The following is a 23562-nucleotide window of genomic DNA, read 5'->3' as shown; positions in this document are numbered from 1 at the left end:
TGAGGGAAGCTGGGCTCCAGACATCAGGAGGCTTTTTGCCAGGATACTGCTTTGGCCCAGAAAAGGATTAAGGTGTGTGTGCAAGTGGGGGCGGGGACAGGGAAGCGTGGGTAGCCTGCCTGGCCCTCCCTGCTCGAGGTGTTAGAATAGACTGACAGCGCCTGGAGATGGGGGTGGGAAGAATATGAATATTATGGGATGCCTGGCTTCAAGGGTATAGGGATGGTGGAGTGGAGATGAAGCATTATGGGATGTGACACTGGGTTGTGTTGGGAGTATTATGGTATGTTTGGTTGACCACGGGCGCCTTGCAATTATTATGGGATGTCAGGATGTGGGTAGGAGAGTAAAATTATTATGGGATAGCTTTCCAGTGTTAGAGGAAAAGAGATTAGATGTCTGTCCATCTGTAGGGCGACAGTAGGGCAGTTGATCATTATGGGTTATCTTTTTGATAGAGGGGTACTTATCATAGACTGTGGAACCAGGAGAGGGAAGGCTGGGGGTGTTGTGAGCCTCTAGACCCTAGCCTGCAGGGACTGAGGGCAGCCCCAGGGGGTTAGTTATTATGGGATGTCAGTATAGAAAGTGGGAGACTGATTATTACTGGATGTGTGTGGGAGGAGGCCGAGTGTCCGTTGTTGTAGTATGGGGGGGGGTGAGTTTCTGACTATTATGGGATATCAAACTGGGGGTGGATGGAGGGTGGTTATTATGGGATGTCTGTGGGGGATGGGGATGAGTATTATGGGATATAAGGCATAAGTGCCGGGAGGGCTGCTTATTATGGGATGGCCATGGGGAGGGAGGGGTGATGAATTATTATGGGATGTTAGCATTAGGGCCAAGAGTGAAGAAGTTGGCAAAGGATGGCTATTATGGGATATCTAAGAGGGTTAGTTGCAAAAGGTCTGCAATATCATCAGATGTCAGTAGCCCCTGGCATATATGTGTATGAAATGTGGGGGGGGCGGGGTGTGTGTTTTGTGTATGTGGGGGGAGTGTCCGTGTGTATTATGGGATGGCCAAGAGGTGGGCGGTTGCCCAGGTGACACGCGCGCGCGCGCTCGAAGGGGCGTGGCCAATGGTTGCCTGAGCGACGAGGGGGCGGGGGTTGCCCGGGAGACCTGGGGAGGAGGGTGGCGGTAGTGGGGGGGGGTTGGAGTTGGTTGAGGTTATTATGGGCTGTCCGTGGGGGGGCGGGGCCTGTGCGGTGGGATTTCCCGGCCGGTGTTTCAGGCCCTTTAAGAGGCGACGCCGGAGCCGGAGCCATTTTCCCCCCTTCGGCCGCGGCGAGGAGGAGTCGGAGCGGGAGTGACACCAGGCCGGACCCAGCGCAACCTGCGGCGGCTCCGGGGTGAGGAGAGCGCGGGGTTCCCAAAAAGACGCCCCTCACGGCCGGACCAGCCCGGAGGGTCATCCCGTCACCCGCCCCTTCGTCAAGCGTCCCCCGACCCGCGGACCGCCCCTTGCCCGGAGAAGCCTACCCTTCCTTTCCTGGCCCTGCAGGGCGCCCGGCCTCCTCCCAGCCCCCGCCCTAACCCTGCCAGAGTCTTGCTCCCCGCGACCCTCCGCCTCTGGCTTGGTCTCCCACAATGCCCGGCGCCCGCCCCCTCGCCCTTTGATCACTTGCCCCCCGGGACACACGTGGCCCGGCCCCCTTCCCGGTGGGACGCTCTCGTCCCCCGCGTCCCTGCCTCCGGCCCCCCGCAGTGCCAGAGCCTCCACGCCCCCTCGTCCCCGCACCTCTTGAGGAGAACCTGAGTTGTCCCAGAGGACAGCCTTTGGAGAGCTGCCCTGTCTGGGGACTGGCCCCTCCCCGGGCGCAGGGAGGCGCCCCCCCACCCCCAAGTGACCTTGTGTCCCCGAGCGCCTTGTTGCCTGCCGCCTCCCCTGGCCCGCCCCCCCCCCGCGCCGCTACCACTCGGACCCCCTCCCCCGTCACACCCCGCTCGGTCCAGCGTCTTCCCTCCCCGCGCCTGCACCAGCCTGCCCTCGGAGGCGTCGCTCCCTCGCTCCGTGGGGGCGCCTGCCGGGGAGCCGGCTTCCGGGCTGCCCCCGAGGAGTGTGGAACTAAGTTCAGCCTGAGCGGTTCGGGTGCCCTGCTAGGGTGGCTGAGGTGGGGGGCGGAAAGAGCGGGTGGGTGTGGGGGAAGGGGACAGTGCGCGTCACTGACTGTTCTCTCTTTCTCCCCCCTCCCCCGCACAGTGACTCGGGCCAGTGTAGAGGGCCCCAGGCCGCCGGCAGGAGCAGCTGGGCCAATTCCCTGGCCGGGAGCGGAAGGGGATGGCGTCGGGCCTGGGCTCCCCGTCCCCCTGCTCGGCGGGCAGTGAGGAGGAGGATATGGATGCACTTTTGAACAACAGCCTGCCCCCACCCCACCCAGGTAACATCTTCCCCAAGGGCCCTGGGTGGGAAGGAGGCATTTGGACTCTCCCGAGTGACTTCTCTGGGGAGGCAGGGCTGTGTTGCTCGGCTGTCTCTGTGCAGAGCCGAAGGTGGAGGGCATCCGAAGGGAGTGGTTCCCTTCTGCGGAGCTCTGGTGTGAGGGGGGTGGAAGCCATGTGCCTCCTGGGCACCGCGGACGGAGATGCCAGCTTGCTGCACTCTGTCTTGAGGAATGCTCTGCAGTTCCCAGTTGAGGGAGCTCTCTGGGCTGGCACGCATTACCTTGTGTGTGGGTCCTCGGAGGAATGCAGGTAGTTGGGACCCCTGGAGGCTTGTGGTAGTGGTGGTGGTGGAGGGGGACGTTGAGGATTCTGAGAAGACCAGCCGGGCATCTGTGCTAGTAGAATCTTGTGGTTGCCTCTGTGGAAAGGAAAGAGGGAGTGCTGGTTACGCTCTATCTGATTATTTTTAGCTTCTGATCAGTTACCGGTTTTCTGTGCTGTCTCAACTGTGTGAAGTTTGAATCGCGCTCCTCAGCATGATCTAGAGCGCTTTTAGCCAGGCAGATTGCTGGAATGTTTTGAGTGGGGAAGTGATGGGGGCTTGGAGAGGATGTAATAGCCTAGTGAGGAGAGGCAAAAGAAGGGAGGGCACCCCTCTTCACCTGGCTAGTGGACATAATTCTGGCTTGTTTCCTAGCAGCTTCTGCCTCTGTGAGGTAGCCCGGGGTTTAGGCTGGCAGTGTGAAGTGCCTTGTGTAGGTGTGCTAGAGGTTGCACTATCTGTGTTTTGGGGTGGCTCCGTGAACTGGCCAAACCCGTATGGTTATAACCACCCTGGCTGATTGGGGGAGCCCTTGTCTATTCTCAAATGATGATTGATCTCGCGTTCCTAAGCAGATCTCTTTCTTTTCTGTCTTTCTTCAGAGCCCCTAGCTAAGTCACCTACTTGTTTCCTTGACCTTCATTTTTTCTAGGTTCATTTTTTTTCCTACATGCCACTGCTTCATCACTTCTGCTTCTACTTTTCTTCTCATTCTGGAGCCTGCTGATTCTGTTTTTGTTTCTCATCCAGCGTTCTTCACTCTGCTCTCTTCTTAGCTCCAGTGGAAGTTGCGGTGGTCTGGGAGAGATGCTCTCAAATTTTGCACTTTTTAAGTTGGAAGTCTTTACTTCAACCTGAGGCCATTTAGGAGAGGGGTTAGTCTTGTCATGGAGTCTTCAACTGTTGGGATGAGAAACTTGGTTTCATCCTTGTGTAGGGTAGAGAGGCAGATTTCTGTGCTCTTGCCCAAGGTGAGAGCAGGGTGGTGGTGGTGGTAAGGGGACCCTGTCCTTCTAAGAGGGGCATGAGAAACTGTAGTGCTGCCTAGACATTGTGGGTTCCACATCTTGGCCTCCTATTGGCCCATTGGTCTGGGGCTGCCCTTCATGTTGACTGGGAGCTATGCAGGAGCTGTGAACTCTGTCCTGGGCTGTAGTGTGACCCACTTTTTCCACTTGCCACACCCCATTCCTGTCCCTTTCCCAAATCTTTATCTCAGTCATTTTGCTGTTTGCCGTTTCAGCATATTATTTGCCTGAGAAGTTTGGGGGCTGTATGTGCATGGAAGGATGTCCGCTTTGCCTCCATGGGTTATCTTTGTCTCTACTTCCAGCTTTTATAGGGGTGCTGAGATGTAGCTGGTGGGTGTTGGGGGTTGACTTGGGGGGATTGGTGGGGAAAAGCCCTTAAGAAAATGATTCTTTCTCGTGAAATCCAGACTGGTGTTCCATTCCCAAGGGAATGGGAGGGGCTTTCTTGTGCCTGGTCTCATTCTGGGCTGAGACTCAGGGAGGCTGATGATGCTTTGTCCAGCCTAATGTCTCAGATTCCATAGTATCTATCTAGCTCAGGAAGTGGGGAGCCAGAGACATTTTAGGGCTAATTCTGGCTGGTCAAGAGTTAAGAGCATGTCAGGGATTGAAGGAGGGATATATATAGATATAGAGATAGATATATACATTTTTGAGACGGAGTCTCACTCTGTCACCCAGGTTAGAGTGCAGTGGCTCGATCTTGGCTCACTGCAACCTCCACGTCTCAGCCTCAAGCGATTCTCCTGCCTTAGCCTCCTGAGTAGCTGGGATTATAGGCACCCACCACCATTGTCAAACTAATTTTTGTATTTTTACTAGAGACGGGGTTTCACTATGTTGGCCAGTCTGGTTTCGAACTCCTGACCTCAAATGATCCACCCGCCTCATCCTCCCAAAATGCTGGGATTACAGGCATAAGCCACTGTGCCTGGCTGGGATATTATTTTCTATTACTCTCTAGGTCCTGCGCCTTTTTGTGCAGATATTCCCATATGTTGGATAGGACTCTGGGTGGGGTTAGTGAGGAAGCTGAGCTTCAGAGACTTCTTGTGGGCCTCCATTACGCAAACTAAATCTTTTGGGTATCAGAAATTTGGGGAGGAGGTTATATGCTCTGACCACAGGTTCACTGAGCCTTTGTTAAATCTCAGCTCTGATGATTGAAAAAATAATTATGATGGAGGGAGTAATTGAGTTCCTCTCATGGTATTACTTTCATGTTTGTCTTGCTTTCCTTGGTTAGGACTTTAGAGGGGCCTCTTGTGAACTGTGTCATCCCAGAGTAGGTGGTATTTAGACCTGCGGCCAGGTAATTGGGGAGGCTTCTATGAGGGCAGTCTTTCTCCGCTACCTTTCTCAACCCCGCCCCCTCCCCTGCCACTTCCTGTCTGTCCTATGTTGGCAGCTGGGTGCCCTGGGCTGGCTTCTGCGGTCAGGAGCCATTTTCCCTCTCCTCAGTGGGTGAGGCACTCCCTTCTTCTCTCCACTCCTTTCTCTACTCCTCCCACCCCCACTTTAGGCGGGGGTGGCTTGGGAAGAGGGAGAGAGAGGAGGGAGGAAGGAGTCAGAGCTGGTGTGAATGTCTGTTACAAAGGAAGCTGCCTCCTGGCCTTCTCTTTCCCTTCTGTGCCCCTTCCCACCTTTCCTTGCCCTGGAGCTTTCAGTATTACCCCCGGCTTTGTGTGTGCTTCCAGCCAGGGGAGGAGGTGGAGCCAGATGGGAGGAGGATTGCTGGGGGTTGGCGCAGGGGGAGATGGTGACAGCTGGGCTGATTTGGGCCCCTAGGGAGAAGAGGCTGCTGACCCAGGAGAAGCTGAGGAGGAACATTAGGGTTGGAGATGGGGAAAGGCAATTGTATTTTAGGAGTGGGGATGGATTGGGCTGGCAACTGAACCTAGGACTTGGAGGTTCTGGTTAATTTGAGCAGTGATGACTTCAAAGTGGTCAGAGAAGGGTGTGGTTTCCCAGACCCCTGAACTGATCCTGTTGTGGGAATGTGGTGAGGGTATCTTCTATAGTTTCTGTCTTCTGAATAGGACCTTTCATTCTCATTCCCTGGTTTGTTGAATAGTTGATGGCCAGTTACAGAAGGCCTAAACCTAGTTCTCTTAGTTGGTGAAGTCTAAGCAGCTTGATTAAGCTGTACTGGTAAATACCTAGAAGACTGCTGGTAGGCACGGGAGAGAGGAGGCAGGGGTCTGGACAGCTGCCCGAGGTGGGCCTGGTCTGGCCTGGCAGGCCTATTTCGGGTATATACAGCTCTCTCTTTGTCTGTTTTTGTCCTGGGTATCAGCTTCCTTCTCTAAAGAGTATAGCAGTTCTCTTCAGAGGAATCTGGGACAAGAGGTGGGGAATAAAGTCTGAAGTCTCTGGATTAGGCCCTAACCTTTTGCTATTGATCTTTTCCCTGCCTGCCACTCTTTGCCTAATATATGTAGAAAATGAAGAGGACCCAGAAGAGGATTTGTCAGAAACAGAGACTCCAAAGCTCAAGAAGAAGAAAAAGCCTAAGAAACCTCGGGACCCTAAAATCCCTAAGAGCAAGCGCCAAAAAAAGGAGGTGTGTGGGTGATTGAATGTTATGGGGAATGAGAGGAAGAAGGGAGGAGCTCTGAGAAGGGTTGAAGGGCTGAGGACATTTGTGTCTTTCTCAGGAGTGGTGGGCCAGGTTCTGGGGATGAGCCTCAGGGCTGTCCTGAGGTCAGCATGTGTGTAGCATGTGTGTGTCTGTCTCCCTCTCCCCCCCCTTTCCCTGCTCCAGCGTATGCTCTTATGCCGGCAGCTGGGGGACAGCTCTGGGGAGGGGCCAGAGTTTGTGGAGGAGGAGGAAGAGGTGGCTCTGCGCTCAGACAGTGAGGGTAGCGACTATACCCCTGGTAAGAAGAAGAAAAAGAAGCTTGGACCTAAGAAAGAGAAGAAGAGCAAATCCAAGCGGAAGGAGGAGGAGGAGGAGGATGACGACGACGATGATTCAAAGGTGCCTGGATCTCCATCCCCCTCTTTGTGTTGTTAGCTATTGTCCTTTTGTTTCCTAGACACTCTACTGCCCTTTAGAACACTTTCTCTTTTTTTCCTCTTAATTCTGTTACTTTGGTCTTTCAACACAAATTTGCTTAGCAAGTGTGGAGATTAGGTGGCAGGTCCTTGACTTCTCTCTTTCTGCAGGAGCCTAAATCATCTGCTCAGCTCCTGGAAGACTGGGGCATGGAAGACATTGACCACGTGTTCTCAGAGGAGGACTATCGAACCCTCACCAACTACAAGGCCTTCAGCCAGTTTGTCAGGTAAAACAGGAGGGGCTTGGGGAAGGGGGAGGAGAGTCTTTCTATTATCTCTTCTTACTTCACTTTCTTTTATTCTTACACATTTCCCTCTGTTCTTGTCCATTGCTCCACTAGACCCCTCATTGCTGCCAAAAATCCCAAGATTGCTGTCTCCAAGATGATGATGGTTTTGGGTGCAAAATGGCGGGAGTTCAGTACCAATAATCCCTTCAAAGGCAGTTCTGGGGCATCAGTGGCAGCAGCAGCAGCAGCAGCGGTGGCTGTGGTGGAGAGCATGGTGACAGCCACTGAGGTTGCACCACCACCTCCCCCTGTGGAGGTCCCTATCCGCAAGGCCAAGACCAAGGAGGGCAAAGGTGAAATGGGGGTTCAAATGGGAACCGGGGGGGGGGTCTAATGTGGGTCTAGGGTGTCAAAGACAGCATGGGAATGCTGTTCTGTTCGCCCTAAAGTAGGAGATAGAGATAGGAGGGAGGAATGAGTCTTGGATTTAGGAGGGAAAATTTGGGAATTTGGTTGTTGGGAAGTAAGCTTAGGTGGAGAAGATTTTATTTTCCCCGTTTTTGGTCTTGTGGTATATATTTGGATGTATCCTGATTTTAGGTCCCAATGCTCGGAGGAAGCCCAAGGGCAGCCCTCGTGTACCTGATGCCAAGAAGCCTAAACCCAAGAAAGTAGCTCCCCTGAAAATCAAGTTGGGAGGTTTTGGTTCCAAGCGTAAGAGATCCTCGGTGAGAGCCCAGCCCGTCACTTTAGGGAGGGTGCCATGTCAATAGAAAGGCTGTGACCTTATGTCAGGACCTGTCCTTCATAGGCATGTAAGAATGTGGTGAGTTGCCCAGAGAACAAGAGACTAGGCTCCCTATATAACGGTGCTTGCTGGGATTCGAGTATCCACAGTGAGACGGTACTCCCCTCCTTGCCACTTTCTCCTTCCCCTTGGCTTGAGAACGTCTAACCTTATTCTTTTTCATTCTGCCAGAGTGAGGATGATGACTTAGATGTGGAATCAGACTTCGATGATGCCAGTATCAATAGCTATTCTGTTTCTGATGGTTCCACCAGCCGTAGTAGCCGCAGCCGAAAGAAACTACGAACTACAAAGAAGAAAAAGAAAGGTGTGTTTCTTTTCTGTATATTTGTGATGGGATGAGGTGGGAATGATTGGGGAAGAATCTCCCTAAGGAGATAGGGGTTGGGGGGTGGGGGGAGGTAGTTTTTTTCTAATAACTGGGCTTTCCCTCTTCCTTGCCCAGGCGAGGAGGAGGTGACTGCTGTGGATGGTTATGAGACAGACCACCAGGACTATTGCGAGGTGTGCCAGCAAGGCGGTGAGATCATCCTGTGTGATACCTGTCCCCGAGCTTACCACATGGTCTGCCTGGATCCTGACATGGAGAAGGCTCCCGAGGGCAAGTGGAGCTGCCCACACTGCGTGAGTGTCTGGCTGTTGTGGCCCCTTGGAGCCCATGAGAGGAAGGGTGGGACAGTAAAGCTCTTTGGGGCCTGTATGGAAATAGAAATGCTGCTGCTTCGGGTTGTGAGCTTTGGGAAGCATTCGAATGGATGGGAATGATGGAGCCACTGGCTTCAGACTTTGGTTGGTGAGTGCATGGGTAGGTGGGTGGGTGGTAATAACGTGAATCTGTGGTCTTTTACTGCAGGAGAAGGAAGGCATCCAGTGGGAGGCTAAAGAAGACAATTCAGAGGGTGAGGAGATCCTAGAAGAGGTTGGGGGAGACCTTGAAGAGGAGGATGACCACCATATGGAATTCTGTCGGGTCTGCAAGGATGGTGGGGAGCTGCTTTGCTGTGACACCTGTCCTTCATCCTACCACATCCACTGCCTGAATCCCCCACTTCCAGAGATCCCCAACGGTGAATGGCTGTGTCCCCGTTGTACGGTGAGTGACTGATCTCAGCCAGGGCAGAAGACGTGGAAAGAGTAGTCTTTTCTATGCAGGGTATTGTGAGGCTGAGGTGCAGGAGAGGAACTATGAGCTTTTTAGTCCTGAGACAGGTATTTTCCTTCATCCTGTAGTGTTGGGATACTTTTGTCCTGGGAAAATGTAGGACTAACTTCAAACAGAGGAGTAGATGTTTTGCCAGCTCCCTTAGAGGAGATGAAGCCATGTTTTTCTAGCTGAGAATGTTTGTCCTTGTTTGACACTCTGCCTCAGGGTCTTGGTAGCTTACAGTGTTTTTGATGTTTTTGTTAAAAAAATTTTTTTTTGGAGACAGGGTCTCTGTCATCCAGGTTAGACTGCAGTGGTGTGATCATAACCCACTGCAGCCTCCAACTCTTGGGCTCAAATGATCCTCCTATCTCAGCCTCTCGCTGAGTAGCTAGGAGTACAGGTGCCTGCCACCACATCCAGGTAATTAAAAAAAAAAAAAAATTCTTGGCTGGGCGTGGTGGCTCACACCTGGAATCCAAGCACTTTGGAGGCCAAGGTGGGCGGATCACCTGAGGTTGGGAGTTCAAGACCAGCCTGACCAACATGGTAAAAAAAAAAATTCTCTGTAGAGACAGGGTCTCACTATTTTGACCAGGCTGGTCTTGAACTCTTGGTTTCAAACCACTGTGCCCCCTTGTCCTCCTTAAGTGCTGGCATTACTGGTGTATACCACCATGCCAGCCAGTTTAGAATGTTGAATAGGGCCACTTACTGCTTTTAGATTGCTTAAGGGAGGAATTCTGTGCTCTAAGTCTGTTGATTTCCTGTGCCCACTGGTTCTGGATTATTGTTAAAGTCTAACTACTGGCTCTGTTAAGCAGATAGGAGTGACGGTGGCACACAAATCCTGGATGATGTCCAGAAACGGAGAGGGAATTCTATCCCAGGTTGAGCACGCTAATCCAAAAATGTGAAATCCGAAACACTTCTGGTCCCAATCATTTCAGATGAGGGGTCCTCAACCTGCATTCTCTCTCTGGAGGAGTTCTGGGATTAGATTTTATTTGAAATGAGATCTTAATCGTCCTTTGATGAAGTTGAGACTGGGCTGTCCCTTTTCCCCGCATGGTTATGATTTGGGATTAGGTTGTCTCTTTTTCTCTCAGTGTCCAGCTCTTAAGGGCAAAGTGCAGAAGATCCTTATCTGGAAGTGGGGTCAGCCACCGTCTCCCACACCAGTACCTCGGCCTCCAGATGCTGATCCCAGTACACCCTCCCCAAAGCCCTTGGAGGGGCGGCCAGAGCGGCAGTTCTTTGTGAAATGGCAAGGCATGTCTTACTGGCACTGCTCCTGGGTGTCTGAACTGCAGGTAAGTCTAGCACAGGTTGGAGATGCAGGGGCTACGATGAAGAGGGTAGTGAAAACAGCCTTGTGAATAGAAGGAATGAACACAGCTTCTTGGTGGCTGATTTTCTCTTTCCACTCGAAGCTGGAGCTGCACTGTCAGGTGATGTTCCGAAACTATCAGCGGAAGAATGATATGGATGAGCCACCTTCTGGGGACTTTGGTGGTGATGAAGAAAAGAGCCGAAAGCGGAAGAACAAGGATCCTAAATTTGCAGAGATGGAAGAACGCTTCTATCGCTATGGGATAAAACCTGAGTGGATGATGATCCACCGAATTCTTAACCACAGGTACCAGCTGGGCACATGGGAGATGGGCAGTTTCCGTGGGAGACCCTGCTAAAGGGATTGGGAAAGTGGATGTAACCAATAGCTTAGACTTGGAAGACACTTTTTTTTTTTTGAGACAGTGTCTTGCTCTGTGCCCAGGCTGCAGTGCAGTGGCGTGATCTTTGCTCACTGCAATCTCCACCTCCCAGGTTCAAGTGATTCTCCTGCCTCAGCCTCCTAAGTAGCTGGGACTACAGGCATGAGCCACCATGCCCAGCTGATTTTTGTATTTTTAGTAGAGACAGGGTTTCACTATGTTGGCTAGGCTGGTCTGGATCTCTTGACCTCAGTTGATCAGCCCGTTTCAGGCTCCCAAAGTGCTGGGATTTTGGGAGCTCCAAAATGATCACCTCACGTGATCAGCCCGTTTCAGGCTCCCAAAGTGCTGGGATTTTGGGAGCTCCAAAATGATCACCTCAGGTGATCAGCCTGTTTCAGGCTCCCAAAGTGCTGGGATTTTGGGATCTCCAAAATGATCTCCTCACGTGATCAGCCTGTTTCAGGCTCCCAAAGTGCTATGATTACAGGCATGAGCCACCACTCCTAGTTGTTTGTTTTTCTGAGATGGAGTCTTGCTCTGTTGCCCAGGCTGGAGTGCAGTGGTGTGACCTTGGCTTACTGCAGCCTACGCCTCTTGGACTCAAGTGAATCTCCTGCCTCAGTCTCCCTAGTAGCTGAGCACAGGCACCCACTACCACACCCAGCTAATTTTTATATTTTTACTAGAGATGGGATTTCACTATGTTGGCCAGGCTGGTCTTGAACTCCTGACCTCAGGCAATCTGCCTGCCTTGGCCTCCATAAGTGTTGGGATTAATAGGCGTGAGCCATCATCCCTAGCCTTATATTATTTATTTATTTATTTTTGTGTTGCCCAGGCTTGAGTGCAGTGGCGTGATCACTGCTCACAGCAGTCTTCAACTCCTGGGCTCAAGCAGTCTCTGCCTGCCTCAACTTCCCAAAGTGTTGGGATTACAGGCATAAGCTACTATACTTGACACTTTATATTATTATTGTTTATTACATTTTTTGAGACAGAGTCTCGCTCTGTGGCCCAGTCGAGTGCAGTGGCACGATGTAAGCTCACTGCAGCCTCTTCCTCCCAGGCTTAAGGGATGCTTTGGCTCTGCCTCCAGAGTAGCTGGGATTACAGACGTGTGCCACCATGCCCAGCTAATTTTTTTTTCTTTTTTTGAGACAGAGTCTCACTCTGTCACCCAGGCTAGAATGCAGTATGCAGTGGTGTGAATCTCAGCTTACTGCAACCTCTGCCTCCTGGGTTCAAGCAATTCTTCTGCCTCAGTAGAAGAGGGGACTACAGGCTGGGACTACAGGCGTGTCCTAAGTAGCTGGGACTACAGGTGTGCACCACCACACCTGGTTAATCAGTGCATTTTTAGTAGAGACAGGGTTTCACCACATTGGCCAGGCTGGTCTCGAACTCCTGACCTTGTGATCTGCCTGCCTTGGCCTCTCAAAGTGCTAGATTACAGATGTTAGACACTGTGCCTGGCCTGATGCCTGAATTTTTTTTTAGTAGAGAGAGGGTTTCTCTGTGTTGGCCAGGCTGTTCTTGAACTCCTGGCCTCAAGAGATCTGCCTGCCTCGGCTCCTCAAAGTGTTGGGATTACAGGCATGAGCCACTGCACCTGGCCAACACTATATTAATTATTAACTGACTGAATTCTGGTGTTTGAGCTCTAGGGGAGTATAGATTAGAGATAATTTTTGGTCACAAACTGGTATAATAGAGATTCTGAATACATGTGGTCTGTGGCATACCAAGAGGTCTGGTGTGGAACATACTGTATTGTCAGTTTTCTTTTTTTTTTGAGATGGAGTCTAGCTCTGTCTCCCAGGCTGGAGTGTGGAGTGTGGTGGCGCAGTCTTGGCTCACTGCAGCCTCTGCCTCCTGGGTTCAATTGATTCTTCTGCCTCAGCCTCCTGAGTAGCTGTAGCTGGGATTACAGGTGCCCACCACCACACCCGGCTAATTTTTGTATTTTTAGCAGAGACCAGGTTTCACCGTCTTGCCCAGGATGGCCTCAAACTCTTGACCTCGTGATCCGCCCACCTCGGCCTCCCAAAGTGCTGGGATTACAGGCCTGAGCCACCGCGCCCTGCCTGGTATTGTCAGTTTTCTAGAGGAAGTGAGGAGGTTGCCTTTTCTGGCTCAGGGTTTTCTCTCCTTGACTTGCAGTGTGGATAAGAAGGGCCATGTCCACTACTTGATCAAGTGGCGGGACTTACCTTACGATCAGGCTTCTTGGGAGAGTGAGGATGTGGAGATCCAGGATTATGACCTGTTCAAGCAGAGCTATTGGAATCACAGGTGAGTGATTTTGGGGGAGGAGTAGGGTTGTTTCTTCTGTAGAAAAGGGCTTTGGCAGCTGTGTGATGTCTTTCTTCTTTAGGGAGTTAATGAGGGGTGAGGAAGGCCGACCAGGCAAGAAACTCAAGAAGGTAAAGCTGCGAAAGTTGGAGAGGCCTCCGGAAACGCCAACGGTTGATGTGAGTTGGGGCGAAAGGGACTGTAGTTTGTTGGGAAGGACAGCGTATCTTTGCTGTGGTCTAATCATGGTACTCTAAGTAATGAAATGCAAATAGTAACTTTGTAGCTGAGATTACTTCACAAAGTAGGCTTCCCCACTTCACATCTCTGTGTATCAGAAAGCACTAGGATTACTTTCTTTTTTTGGCATCAGAAGAAAAAAAGATGCAGTGTTATCTATGGGGAGGGACACAGCCAAGCTTTTATGAACTTACATTGGAATCTGGCTTAATTCAGGCTCATTTCCTCTGGGTTTTGCTTGTACAGTATAATTTGAGGGTGATTAACATTGAAAAGATGAATCTAGGAGAGACATGACGATTATTTATCTGGTGGATCCTGACTAGAATTATTGTGTTGATAGGGAGTCTGTGATATGTTTTTCCTCAGTGATCTATGGGACCAAAATCAGGTCTGTCTGGTTAAAGCCCTGTTTCCTGTAGGACCCTAAACTGAACACGAATTTGCAGTAATCATAGGGGATCTTTTCCCTCAGAATTTTTTGTAGCTCTCTCCAGGAGGATCTGTGAAGACTAGTGAGGTAGAAGCAGCTTCTGTATTAGGGGAAGAAGGGAGTACCTTGCCAGCTCTTGACTTCTCTATTTCATCCTTCAGCCAACTGTGAAGTATGAGCGACAGCCAGAGTATTTGGATGCTACAGGTGGAACTCTGCACCCGTATCAAATGGAGGGCCTGAATTGGTTGCGCTTCTCCTGGGCTCAGGGCACTGACACCATCTTGGCTGATGAGATGGGCCTTGGGAAAACTGTACAGACAGCAGTCTTCCTCTACTCCCTTTACAAGGAGGTAAGGAAATCTGGGCCTGATAGTTTTTGTGTGGGTATTTTATGTTTGCAGCCTTCACTTATGCTCTGAGGAGAGAGATAAGGGAATAAAAAAATTGGTCTCTGATCTTCAAGAACACTGTGGATAATAAACACATGTACACGTGTGTTGAGTAGATAGTAGATAAACATGATAGTGGATAAACATATGTACACAGCAGAAGATATGAGGGCATGGAACCCTGGGTAGAGTTAGCAATGGGTTCATAGAGTCTCAGTTCTAGCAGAATGATTATGTGTTGAGGGAAGTAGAATTGTGAGTGGAATTAGTATGGAAAGACTTGGCTAGGCGCCATGGCTCACGCCTGTAATCCCAGCAGTTTGGGAGGCTGAGGTGAGTGAATCACCTGAGATTAGGAGTTCGAGACCAGCCTGACCAACATGGTAAAACCCCGTCTTTACTAAAAATACAAAATTAGCTGTGCGTGGTGGCACACGCCTGTAATCCCAGCTACTTGAGAGGCTGAAGCAGGAGAATCGTTTGAACCCAGGAGGTGGAGGTTACAGTGAGCTGAGATTGCACTATTGCACTACAGTCTGGGCAACAAAAGCGAAACTCTATCTCAGAAAAAAAGTGTAGAAAGACTTAATGGAAGAGATAAGACTTGCAGTTCTGGTGGGACCTTGGCTTTTTAGAAAGGAGTGGGCAGGGCATGTGCATAGAGGAAGGTGAGAGCAGGAGCAGCAGTGCAGGCTCCAGTCCTTGGCTTAGCTTGAGGGGGCAGCAGGGTGGTGGGTGTTCACTGGGATTGCAGTGTGCTGGGGCCCTCAGTCCTCACTCTCCTTCTCTTTTTCCTCCAAGGGTCATTCCAAAGGCCCCTTCCTAGTGAGTGCCCCTCTTTCTACCATCATCAACTGGGAGCGGGAGTTTGAAATGTGGGCTCCAGACATGTATGTCGTAACCTATGTGGGTGACAAGGACAGCCGTGCCATCATCCGAGAGAATGAGTTCTCTTTTGAAGACAATGCCATTCGTGGTGGCAAGAAGGCCTCCCGCATGAAGGTATCTCAAGGGAGGAAAGCCACTCTAGAGAAAGAGTTGTGGCTTCTGGCTCAGTTTACCTCTTTGTAATCTGGTCTCTGAGACAAAAGGGTAACCCTGGGAGGAGGAAAAAGTTCCATTGGTCCCCTGGTTGTGCTTACACCAGAGGAGCTGACTAGTAGTGACCAAGTTGCGTTCATGTGCAGAAAGAGGCATCTGTGAAATTCCATGTGCTGCTGACATCCTATGAATTAATCACCATTGACATGGCTATCTTGGGCTCTATTGATTGGGCCTGCCTCATCGTGGATGAAGCCCATCGGCTGAAGAACAATCAGTCTAAGGTGAGGGCTTAGGGAGGGACATTGGAGCACCCAGTTTGAGTTTTTTCTAGATCTAATTCATTAAGGGGAAAACTTGTAGGAGGAGAGGAGAGGGAAAAATTGTCTCTGCCTTCCTTCCTTATATGTGACAGCCCTTGGTGGCCAGGCCTGTAAAAAGAGTGTGAGGAGTGGGAGGCTTAACTATTGGGCAGTGAAACAACTTGAAATTTTGCAGAGATTTACCAGAGTCCTCTTTTCATTGGATTTCACCTCTCTCCATCTGCCTCACCAGTTCTTCCGGGTCTTGAATGGTTACTCACTCCAGCATAAGCTGTTGCTGACTGGGACTCCATTACAAAACAATCTGGAAGAGTTGTTTCATCTGCTCAACTTTCTCACCCCTGAGAGGTTCCAGTAAGTGTGTGCTTATCTGTAATCAGCTCATAATTATGCTTCTCATTCTTCCTGTTATCCATTTCCTGTATCACTTTCCTTTCTTCCTTTCTCCTTTTCCAGTAACTTTTTCCTTTTTCTTTCTGAAGCAATTTGGAAGGTTTTTTGGAGGAGTTTGCTGACATTGCCAAGGAAGACCAGATAAAAAAACTGCATGACATGCTGGGGCCGCACATGTTACGGCGGCTCAAAGCTGATGTGTTCAAGAATATGCCATCCAAGACGGAACTAATTGTGCGTGTGGAGCTAAGCCCTATGCAGAAGTGAGTTGGGAGGGACAGAAGCAGACTCCATTTAGACATCTGCCAGTCTGCAGTGTTTCCTATTCCTCCCCTACTCATCTTCAAGGCATCTGGTGACAGGAGCAAGCAAGGCCTGAAGAAACCTGATGCTAGGGCGCTGGAGCACATAATTCTTACTTATTTTAAGTTATACCTTCCTTATTTAAAATGGTGGTGGTGGTGCTTGTGTGTTAGGTGTCCTTAGTCCCAAAGTGGGATGTGTTCGAAGAAAGATCTCAGTTACTGGGACTCCATTATTGAAAGGCTCTCGAGTCTAACCCGCGTTTCTACCTTGCCCACGTAGGAAATACTACAAGTACATCCTCACTCGGAATTTTGAAGCACTCAATGCCCGAGGTGGTGGCAACCAGGTGTCTCTGCTAAATGTGGTGATGGATCTTAAGAAGTGCTGCAACCATCCGTACCTCTTCCCTGTGGCTGCGATGGTAGGTGTGCCACCTCTTCTTCCTCCCTGGGTTGGGACTCTTCATGTGGGCTTTCTTTTGATATTTTTTCTTCTTTGCTTTTGTCCTCAGGAAGCCCCAAAGATGCCTAATGGCATGTATGATGGTAGTGCCCTAATCAGAGCATCTGGGAAATTATTGCTGCTGCAGAAAATGCTCAAGAACCTTAAGGAGGGTGGACATCGTGTACTCATCTTTTCCCAGGTACCATGTGGGCTGGGAGATTTAGGGAACAGTCATAGACAACCCTCAGTGATATAAGGAAAGGAATTAACATCTGACTTTTCCATAGTTAAACCGTGCTCCTTTTACAGATGACCAAGATGCTAGACCTGCTAGAGGATTTCTTGGAACACGAAGGTTATAAATATGAACGCATTGATGGTGGAATCACTGGGAACATGCGGCAGGAGGCCATTGACCGCTTCAATGGTGAGAGAGAAGGAGTTGTTTCGTTTCAGTCATCCTTATTTGCTTACATTTTGGTATTGTAACTTCTTGTGCATCTCCTTTTCAGTGTAGTTCTTTTGGGGCTTTGTCAGTTGAGATGGAAGAGTAAAGCTTTTGAATGTCTCAATTGGAAGAATGTGTTACACTATTCCTAGGAGAATTTTTTTCCTTTGGGGTCTTTGTTCTTTCTGTTAGAAAGGAGAAAGCATTGCATTTTGAGGGCGAGCAAGGGGTCAGGACTTGCTCAAGCTCAAATAGCAAGTTATTGGCAGACTTGGCTGCCTTGGTAGACACTACTAGGTTTGTTTGTTTTGTTTTATTTATTCAAGATAGGGTCTCACTCTTGTTGCTGAAGCTGGAGAGCAGTGGCATGATCATGGCTCATTACAGTCTGGACATCACCCTAGGCTCAAGTGATCCTGCTGCTTCAGTCTTTCGACTAGCTGGGGCTATAGGCATCAGCCATTGCTCATAGCTAATTTAAAAAATATGTTTGTAGAGGTGGGGTCTTGCCATGTTGCCCAGGCTGATCACAAACTTCTGGTCTTTAGCAATCCTCTTGCCTTGGCTTCCCAAAGTATTGAGATTATAGGCATAAGCCACTGTGCCCAGTATTGCTGCTACTACTTGTTTTAAAACTTTTCATTTTAATTTTAGACTTAGAAAAAAGTTACAAAATGACACAGAGTTCATGTGTACTGTTCAACTAGCTTCTCTTAATAATAGCTTATATAACTGCAGTACAATGATCAAAACTAGGAAATTAACATTGGTATTGTACTATAAATGACCTTAAATGAGGGTCACGCATTTTTCCTGCTGTCCATTTTCTGTTTCAGGATCCAATCCCAGATCCCATGTTCCATTTAGTTACCATGTTTCCTGCTATCTGTGACATTTCTTCACTTTTTTCACCCTTTTCTTGTATGATACAGGTGATTTTTCTTTTTTTTAAGATGGAGTCTTGCTCTGTTGCTCAGACTTGAGTGCAGTGGCATGATCTTGGCTCATTGCAACCTGTGCCCCCTGGGTTCAGGCGATTCTTCTGTCTTAGCCTCCTGAATAGCTGGGATTACAGGCATGTGCCACCACACCTGGCTATTTTTGTATTTTTAGTAGAGATGGGGTTTCTCCATGTTGGCCAGGCTGGTCTTACCTCAGGTGATCTGCCTGCCTTGGCCTCCCAAAGTGCTGGGATTACAGGCATGAGCCACTGTGCCTGGTTGATAGAGATACTTTTGATGAGCATTGGTCAGTTATTTTGTAGAATGTCTCTAAGTTTGGATTTGTGTGATGTTTTCTCTTGATTTTATTAGAGATTTTGGGTAAGAATGCACAGAGGTGATGATTTTTTTTTTTTTAGGTGGAGTCTCACTCTGTTGCCAGGCTGGAGTGCAGTGGCGCAATGTCAGCTCACTGCAATCTCCGCCTCCCAGGTTCAAGTGATTCTCCTGCCTCAGCCTCCCGAGTGGCTGGGACTACAGGGGGTACAACACCATGGCTAATTTTTGTATTTTTAGTAGAGACAGGGTTTCACCATGTCGGCCAGTAAGGTCTGCATCTCTTGACCTCATGATCCACCCGCCTCGGCCTCCCAAAGCGATAGGATTACAGGTGTGAGCCACTGTGCCCGGCCTGACGTGTCCTTTTCAATGCATCATACTGGAGGATTTACTGGTAATGACTTGGTCACTAGTTAAGGTGGTATCTGCTGAGTTTCTGCAGGATGAAGTTTCTCTTGTTCCCATTATGATTGATAAACAGCTTGAGTGAAATTTTTTTGTTGTTGTTTTTGAGACAGAATTTCGCTCTTGTTTCCCAGGCTGGAGTGCAGTTGCACAGTCTGGGCTCATTGTAACCTTCGCCTCCTGGATTCAAGTGATTCTCCTGTCTCAGGCCTCCCGAGTAGCTAGGATTACAGGCATGCGCCACCACGTCTGGCTAATTTTGTGTTTTTAGTAGAGGCAGGGTTTCTCCATGTTGGTCAGGCTGGTCTCAAACTCCCAACCTCACGTGATCCACCCGCCTCAGCCTCCCAAAGTGCTGGAATTATAGGCCTGAGCCACCTCGCCCGGCTAGTAGCTTGAGGGAGATAGTTGAGACTATGTCAGTGTCCTGTTTCTCCTGAAACTTTCACACTGATTTCAGTATCCATCCATGGACCCTTGCTTACAGTGAGCATGACTGTGGTGTTTGCCTCATGAGGTTTTATATTCTGACATTCTTTTTTTTACCTCCGCCTCCTGGGTTCAATCAATTCTCCTGCCTCACCCTCCCGAGTAGCTGGGATTACTGGCGCCTGCCACCATGCCCAGCTGATTTTTTTGTTTTTTTTTGAGTTGAGTCTCAGTCTTTTGCCAGGCTGGAGTACAGTGGCACCATCTCAGCTCACTGCAACCTCCAACTCCCTGGTTCAAACGATTCTTCTACATCAGCCTCTGGAGTAGCTGGGATTATACATACAAGCCACCACACCCAGCTAATTTTTGTATTTTTAGTAGAGACGGGGTTTCACCCTGTTGGCCAGGATGGTCTCGATCTCTTGACCTCGTGCTCGGCCTCCGAAAGTGATGGAATTAGGCGTGAGCCACCGTGCCTGGCTAATTTTGTATTTTTCGTAGACAGTGTTTCACCTTGTTGGCCAGCTTAGTCTCCAGCTCCTGACCTCAGGTGATCCGTCTACCTCAGCCTCCCAAAGTGCTGCTGGGGTTACAGGTGTGAGCCACTGCACCTGACCTATTCTGACATGTTTTCTTTTAAAGATAGGGTGTTGCTCTGTTGCTCAGGCTGGAGTGCAGTGGCACAGTCAGCTGTCTATAACCTTGAACTCTTGGGCTCAAGTGATCCTCCTGCCTCAGCCTCCTGAGTAGCTGGGACTACAGGCATGTGGCACCATGGCCAGCTAATTTTTTTTGAATTGGAGTCTTGCTCTGTCACCCAGTTTGCAGTGTAATGGTGTAATCTCTGGTCACTGCAAACTCTGCCTCTTGGGTTCAAGTGGGTCTCCTGTCTCAGCCTCCCAAGTAGCTGGGATTACAGGTGTGCATGACCACGCCTGGCTAATTTTTGTATTTTTAGTAAAGGTGGGGTTTCACTGTGTTGGCCAGGCTGGTCTCGAACTTCTGACCTCAAATGATCCACCCACCTTGGCTTCCTAAAGTGCTGGAATTATAGGCATGAGCCACTGTGCCCAGCTTAATTTTTAAAACTACATTTGTGAATTGGAATTTAGGAGACACTTCTAATGGTGTTTTTGGTTCCTTTATTAGCACCGGGTGCTCAGCAGTTCTGCTTCTTGCTTTCCACTCGAGCTGGGGGCCTTGGAATCAATCTGGCCACTGCTGACACAGTTATTATCTATGACTCTGACTGGAACCCCCATAATGACATTCAGGTGAGCAGAGGCAGCAGGCATCCTTAGATACAATAAATAACATGTTATGCTAGAAAGGCACAGTGACCTCTATGAGGGCTCCACCGTCTGGAATAAACTTTTTAAGTGAGAAACAACAGATTCTTTTTGTGGTGTTTATCTTATTGTAAGCCAGAGAGTTTGGTTAGCTATGGTCCTATTTTGGGTAACATGATAGAGGGTGGTGTCTGGGGGCAGGGGTGCAAAAGGATGTTTCCTATGAAGGCAAGCTGCAGACCTTGCCTTGTACTGAATTTAGCATATTATGTGGAAGTCAGGATAAGAGTGGCGTCAGGAAAATACGATTTCTGGCTTTATTTCCTGCTCAATTCCAGGCCTTTAGCAGAGCTCACCGGATTGGGCAAAATAAAAAGGTAATGATCTACCGGTTTGTGACCCGTGCGTCAGTGGAGGAGCGCATCACACAAGTGGCAAAGAAGAAAATGATGCTGACGCATCTAGTGGTGCGGCCTGGGCTGGGCTCCAAGACTGGATCTATGTCCAAACAGGAGCTTGATGATATCCTCAAATTTGGCACTGAGGAACTATTCAAGGATGAAGCCACTGATGGAGGTGAGCTAGTCAGGAACTTATATTTTGGTGTGGGGCTTGGCCTCTCTGAAGATTAGGGAGAATCTTTGATACCAGGGGTCTTGTGGGACTTGCTTTTTCCACTGCAGCTGCTGAAGCTGACTTTGGGGGTATGGGCCCTTGATTTTTTTATAGGAGGAGACAACAAAGAGGGAGAAGATAGCAGTGTTATCCACTATGATGATAAGGCCATTGAACGGCTGCTGGACCGTAACCAAGATGAGACTGAAGACACGGAATTGCAGGGCATGAATGAATATTTGAGCTCATTCAAAGTGGCCCAGTATGTGGTACGGGAAGAAGAAATGGGGGTGAGTATGAATCTAAGGCAATCCTGTACTTGGTGATTGGTCTAAAAATTGGAATTGAGAACAAGGTGGTATTTGAGATGAGAGGAAAGTATCCGTAGGCAAATTTATACATTGATGAATTGATACACCTCTTCCCTTGAAGATAACATCATATTTGACTAATGAGATTCTCATCTTTGCCTTTGTTGTCAGAAGACTTACAGCTGAATATCATGCTCACAATGGTTATATTGGTTCTTTACCAGAATGTCATTTACTGAAACTAAAGAGAATAAGTAAAGAAAAAAGAAATTAAAAAAAAAAAAAAAAAAAGACAATGTCATTTTTTCTTGTGTGTTTTGTTAAACCCTACAAATAAATTTTTGAATGCTACCTCATCTCTCTAGAGAAAAGGCAGAAGATGCTAGATAATCTGTCTCCTTGGGTTTTGTGGATTTTATTTAAGAGATAGGTTCTCAGCCAGGCATAGTGGCCCACGTCTGTAATCCCAGCAGTTTGGGAGGCCGGAACAAGCAAATCACTTGAGGCCAGGAGTATGAGCTCATCCTGGCCAACATGGTAAAACCTAATCTCTACTAAAAATACAAAAACTAGCCAGGCATGATGGCGCACCCTGTAGTCCCAGCTACTCGGGAGGCTGAGGCAGGAGAATCTCTTGAACCTGGGAGGCAGAGGTTGCAGTGTGCTGAGGTTGTGCCACTGCACTCCAGCCTGGGAAATAGAGCCAGACTGTCTGAAGGAAAAACAACAACAAAAAAGAGACAGAGTCTTGCTCTGTCACCCAGGTTTGAGTGTAGTGGCACAATCATAGCGCATTGCAATCTAAAGGTCCTGGGCTCAAGAGTGACCCTAGTAGATGCGTGCTACCACACCTGGTTAATTTTTTAAAGGTTTTTAGAGATGTCTTGCTATGCTTAAATGATCCTCATCCCTTGGGCTCACAAAGCACTGGTATTACAGGTGTGAGCCACTGCACTGGGCCTCCTTGTGTTTATTTTTATTTATTTATTTATTTTGAGATGAAGTCTTGCTCTTTTGCTCAGGCTGGAGTGCAGTGGTGTGACCTCGGCTCATTGTAACCTCCAGCTCCTGGATTCAAGTGGTTCTCCTTCCTCATTCTCCTAAGTAGCTGAGATTACAGGCATCACCAAGCTCGGCTGATTTTTTTGTAGTTTTAGTAGAAATGGGGTTTCACCGTGTTGGGCAGGGTACTCTAGAACTCATGACCTCAAGTGATCTGCATGTTCTAGCCTCCCAAATTGCTGGGATTACAGGCATGAGCCACCGTGCCTGGCCTCCTTGTGGTTTTCTTTTTTTTGAAACAGAGTCTTACTGTTGTTGCCTAGGCTGGAGTGCAGTGGCATGATCTTGGCTCATTGCAACCTCCTCCTTTTGGGTTCAAGTAATTTTCCTGCCTCAACCTCCCAAGTAGCTGGGATTACAGGCTCACACTACCACGCCTGGCTAATTTTTATATTTTTAGTAGAGACAGGGTTTCACCATGTTGGCCAGGCTGGTCTTGAACTCCTGACCTCAGGTGATCTGCCTGCCTTGGCCTCCCGAAGTGCTGGGATTACAGGTGTGAGCCACCATGCCCAGGCTCCTCGTGTTTTTTTTTTGTTTGTTTTTGAGACAGGGTCTTGCTCTGTTGCCCAGGCTGGAGTGCAGTGGCATGATCTTGGCTCACTGCAACATCTGCCTCCTGGGTTCAAGCGATTCTCCCATCTGAGCCTCCTGAGTAGGTGGGATTACAGGCATGTGCCACTACATCTGGCTCATTTTTATATTTTTAGTAGGGACAGGGTTTCACCATGTTGGCCAGACTGATCTCGAACTACTGACCTCAGGTGATCCACCTGCCTCAGCCTCCCAAAATGCTGGGATTATAGGCATGAGCCATGCACCTGGCCCTCCTTATGTTCTTTTAAAGATTAGAATTGGTGCATACCTTTTTATTGTCCTCTCTTCTTTATCTTGGTGTTTTATAGTAAAAAAGAAAATACTGTGTGAGGAATGTGTGGCTCATTTTAATGGTTTTCTCTCCCAAATAGTATAGAGGAGTATGACATGGAAAAATAAAATTTCCTTTTTCTTTTGGTCCCTTGTAAACCACTCAGCTCACGGTTCTTTGAATTGGCATTGGCTTTGGTGGTCTTTGTCATCTTTTCTCATTCTTCCGACTTAGAACCATCCCCCTTGCTGTGTTTCCCTGACACTTAACCTGTGATTTTGTTTT

At 49.0% G+C, this 23562-nt stretch overlaps 1 protein-coding gene across 23 annotated transcripts in view; it reads left to right on the top strand.

The window, feature by feature from the left end:
- The first annotated feature begins 1246 nt into the window (after positions 1-1246).
- CHD4 (chromodomain helicase DNA binding protein 4) overlaps positions 1247-23562 on the top strand; it is a 36881-nt gene continuing 14565 nt past the window's right edge. For 5 of the 23 annotated variants that reach the window (XM_078338695.1, XM_035255546.3, XM_035255545.3 and 2 more), the window contains exons 1-25: positions 1247-1357; positions 2209-2386; positions 6185-6306; positions 6508-6723; positions 6912-7030; positions 7145-7386; positions 7634-7761; positions 8013-8148; positions 8287-8465; positions 8695-8934; positions 10095-10298; positions 10419-10624; positions 12864-12995; positions 13078-13174; positions 13830-14021; positions 14862-15062; positions 15248-15385; positions 15657-15778; positions 15907-16080; positions 16403-16544; positions 16635-16766; positions 16877-16994; positions 20282-20406; positions 20760-20997; positions 21151-21326. In XM_078338695.1, coding sequence (XP_078194821.1) covers positions 2287-2386; positions 6185-6306; positions 6508-6723; positions 6912-7030; positions 7145-7386; positions 7634-7761; positions 8013-8148; positions 8287-8465; positions 8695-8934; positions 10095-10298; positions 10419-10624; positions 12864-12995; positions 13078-13174; positions 13830-14021; positions 14862-15062; positions 15248-15385; positions 15657-15778; positions 15907-16080; positions 16403-16544; positions 16635-16766; positions 16877-16994; positions 20282-20406; positions 20760-20997; positions 21151-21326 — 3879 coding nt within the window. In that variant the 5' untranslated portion in view covers positions 1247-1357; positions 2209-2286. Of the gene's footprint in view, positions 2120-2208; positions 2387-6184; positions 6307-6507; positions 6724-6911; positions 7031-7144; positions 7387-7633; positions 7762-8012; positions 8149-8286; positions 8466-8694; positions 8935-10094; positions 10299-10418; positions 10625-12863; positions 12996-13077; positions 13175-13829; positions 14022-14861; positions 15063-15247; positions 15386-15656; positions 15779-15906; positions 16081-16402; positions 16545-16634; positions 16767-16876; positions 16995-20281; positions 20407-20759; positions 20998-21150; positions 21327-23562 lie in introns of all 23 variants that reach the window. The other 18 variants (XM_078338704.1, XM_078338703.1, XM_078338702.1 and 15 more) reach the window with 6 other exon arrangements.

The sequence above is a fragment of the Callithrix jacchus genome, chromosome 9, assembly GCF_049354715.1.
Source record: "Callithrix jacchus isolate 240 chromosome 9, calJac240_pri, whole genome shotgun sequence".
Lineage (NCBI taxonomy): Eukaryota > Metazoa > Chordata > Mammalia > Primates > Cebidae > Callithrix > Callithrix jacchus.
This window is presented reverse-complemented; position numbering and strand designations above follow the sequence as displayed.